Here is a 3693-nt window from a genome sequence, read left to right on the forward strand (position 1 = left end):
ACTCTCTAGCCCCTCATACACTCTCTCCAGCCACTGGGCTCCCTCCTCTCGGCTCTGAGGAGCACCGATTTCCTGTACACCAGCTCCTTCAGGTCCTCAGGTGTGCCCATTCCTTCACTCTGCCCCCTGTCTTAAATGCAGTCCTCTCCACTCCCGTGCCCCTGGCCCTATGCTGCTCACAGAGGTAGGTGTTTATAAATCTACAAGAAGCGTAAGGACCTCGGGGTCTGAGGTCAGACATGTCCTCTTTTACCACCCTCTGATATCTCCAATATGAGATCAGGAGAAGGGACAGGGCAGGTTCCTGGGAAGGTCTTACCCCCCACCCCCCGCCGCCCTGCTTCTCCCCAGGCCATGAATGTCCACCACTCCACTAAAATGTGGAAGGCTTCCTGCTCACCGTGTTCCTTCATGTGTAAAGGCAACTATATTGTTTTTCATCCCTCCCCACATATTCTCAGTTGCAGGATTGAGAGGGGTTGCCTTGAAGTCATTGGGCTGCCAGTGACCTCTAACATGTAACTTCAGGGCTTCTGGGGGCTGAGCCCCCTGACGCTGGCTCCCACCAGTAGCTTCTCTCTCCTTCCTTAACTGGGGGAGTGGGGTGGGGTAGGGGCCGCATCAGCCCACAGGAGAGATTTCCCATTGTAACCTGGACGGGGTGAAGCCATGGCAACAGCGATGTCAAAAACCCACCCAGAGCAGGGAGAGCTGCCCCTCCCCAAAGTAATCAGGAATGGACCCCTGGTATCCTCCGTTTGGGCTATTACCTCAGCACCAGCCTCCCCCGCTGTCAGAATCTTCTGGATACCTTAGAGAAGAAAGCCTGAAGTTGTCAACTAGTGGGTGCCACAGTTTGCTCTGTGACCTAAGGGACAGGTCAGTGGTGGTAAGGGGCTCTGTCCATTTACCTCTGGGGAAGATTTCAGCCCATTTCTTCTTCCCTTTTCCTCATCTGCAAAGTGAAGTTAATCAAAACCCCACCTCAGTGTATAACCCCACCCTTTATAGCTTTTTACTGTATTTTTCTTATTCCTTTTTCCTTTACTTCCCCTTAAAATAATACACAGACAGTAAGCTAGCTGCTGCTGTTTATTTGTTGATCTAGAAAGAAGCTCAGAACATATATTATTTGCTGAAAAAATACAGACTTTAGAACAACACTTATATTTGCTCACTCTTATCTATACATGTATCTATCTGGGTACATAGGTAAAGGGAGCTACCTAGAAGGACATTCATCAAAGGGTTGACAATGGTTATTTAAGGGTTGGAGGGTTTGGGGTAATTTGTACATTTTGCATTTGTCTTTATTGTTTTAATATTTAACAATGAATTATATAACTTTCACAAAGAGAATAAAAGCATCAAGGAAAGGGGGGCACGCAGAGGGTAGACCCTTAGGCAGCAGGGGATTAGTAGCAAGGATGGATGTCAGGCCATCTCCCCCCACTATACCAATATTCAAGACCCTCCATCCTCCACCCCAAAAGAAAGTTGCTTTGTGGATTAATTTATGTGATTAGAAGCATCCTCTCCCCCCCATTTTTCCCATTGCTGGACTCTGCATATAGGTTAGGGTTCACTTAAAGCTGGGGGCTAGCACCTCACTGTAGCTCACAAGGGTCGCTGGGTTCGACAGGGGCCTCTCTTGACCTCTCCTCGGTATGTGCCAGCTCCTGCAGGGTGATGATCAGATTTTCAAACATCTGGGCCTTGTTGCTCTCATTGTCACAGGTTTCCTTTGAGTGGCCCTCTTCACCACAATATGAACAGCGAATTGTGTGTTTTCGCTTCCTGGTTCTACGCATATTCCCAGGACCATCATTCTTATACCCAGAACCCCCACTGGTGCAAGGAGATGGAAACTGGGAATTGTTGGGGGAATCAATGATTAGCACTTGATCCTGAGGTCTGGCCCTGCGTCTGGAGGGAGGAGAATCCGAGAATGAACGTGGAAGGTCCTGAGACTCCCCCACCAGGATCACATCCTCATCTGAGTCATCAGGGGTATCATCTATCTCAATCACGTTACAGTCTTTATTATCAATCACTATGGGTGGGGAGCCTCCAAATGCCACTGGGCTAGTTGCCCTTGCCACCACTGACTCAGATCTCTTGGCCCGCTTCTGTTTAATGAAAATGTCATCCCAATCCTCTTCCTCCCTTATCATCCTGATTAACTCCAGGAAACTGGGGAGACGCTCCTGCTCATTTGCATACATCCTGAGAAGATTCTTCAGCCTGAAGCGCAGGTCCCCATTCAGCTCAGCCCCTAAAAGGAACTGGTGCAGGCGAGACTGGTTGGCATCTTTCTGAGCTATGATCCCTGCCTGAATAGCATTCTGGAGCTGCACCTCTAAACGGATCACATAAAGGGAGGCTTTCTCCCCTTGCGCCTGCAGGGTGTTAAAAAATTTACTATGAGCAGTCACACTGCTTTCAGACTCCCCAAACACCAGTTTCATGGCGTGCAAGAAATCTGCCACGCTGAGGTTGGGGTTGGCCGCCTGCAGCAAAAGCATCACCTCCCGCGCAGGGCCCCTCAGGGTTTTAATTAAGCGCCTGAGCTTTTCTTCTTCAGGCATATTCCAATCTGGCAAGACCTCATTGACTTGGATCAGCCAGTTCTCAAAAGTTTCTTCCCCCTGGGCTGGCACCACCCTCCCTGAGAACAATTTCAGGTTTCTCTCTGCCAGGATGGCCATTAAAGGACCGAGACTCCTTTCCAGAGACCTTAGCATAGAATGGGCCCAAGGTGGCAAGGATGTGTTCTGCCGCCGGCTGTTACTCATGCGTGCAATGATGCTAGTCATGACGGATGATGACTGGGTCTCTAAATGTTAACAAGATTCTCAGGCTTTTACAAAAAGCCTAATCTGCAGGCGTGCTGGAGGGTTCTGTCGTCCTCCTGTCTCAGTAGGAACTGTAAAAAAGAAACAAACGAAACAAAACAAAAAACGGGAGCAGGGGTTATTTTCTCCCTTCCTGAATATCCTACAGTACATTTTATATCTGCCCACTACCCTAAAAATATCCTGCAGGAGACTGGCAATTAATTACAACCTCACGGAGCCAGCCAGTGTCTCGTGTTAGCAGGATGCTTTTTACAGCCACTTCTATCCCTTCCCTCGGTTCCTTCAAGAGGGACGGCAACTGTTGCTTCTAAGTGTAACAGTGTATGGAGAGGATAGTGGGCTCTCAAAATAGAGCACAGCGGTCACAGATTTGTGGGAATAAATAAGATCTCATTAACCTCTTGGTTTCCGGTCTCAACCACACCCCCTTCTAAAAGTCCATCCCCCACCCCGCCCCGCTATTTCTCAGATTCTTACAGGAGCTCAGGAACAAGCGCGCGCCTTTATTTCACTTCCAGCTTCTGCAACCGGTGGCTTCCGTGGGAAAGCTCGCCTCCGGGCTTCAACTGATCGCTGTCCACCGGGGGTCGCCGATCCAGGACCTTAGGGCGTCAAGACTGCGCCGCCGCAGAGGGCTTGGAAGGGAGGGGAAGGGTCAGAAACAGCCTCATTCCTCATTCTGCTTCTTCCTCCCCACCCCGCGGCCTCCGCAGTAGCCAGGTGGAAAACTCCTTCTCCCACCTTCTGAATACAAGCCAAAGAAGGCGCCCCCCCATTCCATTTCCCCCGGGGAAATCGTCGTCCTACCAGCTCTGTAATCAGCCGCACGGAATTC

At 50.0% G+C, this 3693-nt stretch overlaps 1 protein-coding gene across 1 annotated transcript; it reads right to left on the bottom strand.

Moving 5' to 3' along the window:
- Positions 1-1079: 1079 nt before the first annotated feature.
- LOC104983177 (zinc finger CCHC domain-containing protein 12) lies at positions 1080-3493 on the bottom strand. The gene is made up of 2 exons (XM_010832637.1): positions 3336-3493; positions 1080-2926 (listed from the first exon to the last, which is right to left on the bottom strand). The coding sequence occupies exon 2, from the start codon at positions 2814-2816 to the stop codon at positions 1608-1610; it is 1209 nt and encodes a 402-aa protein (XP_010830939.1). The 5' UTR covers positions 2817-2926; positions 3336-3493; the 3' UTR covers positions 1080-1607.
- Between the last annotated feature and the right edge of the window lie 200 nt (positions 3494-3693).

Source organism: Bison bison, unplaced genomic scaffold (assembly GCF_000754665.1).
Source record: "Bison bison bison isolate TAMUID 2011002044 unplaced genomic scaffold, Bison_UMD1.0 scf7180017861850, whole genome shotgun sequence".
Lineage (NCBI taxonomy): Eukaryota > Metazoa > Chordata > Mammalia > Artiodactyla > Bovidae > Bison > Bison bison.

What these genes read in the sequence shown, in the direction of transcription:
- LOC104983177 (XM_010832637.1), bottom strand. Translation starts at nt 2,816, where the DNA reads ATGACTAGCATCATTGCACGCATGAGTAACAGCCGGCGGCAGAACACA.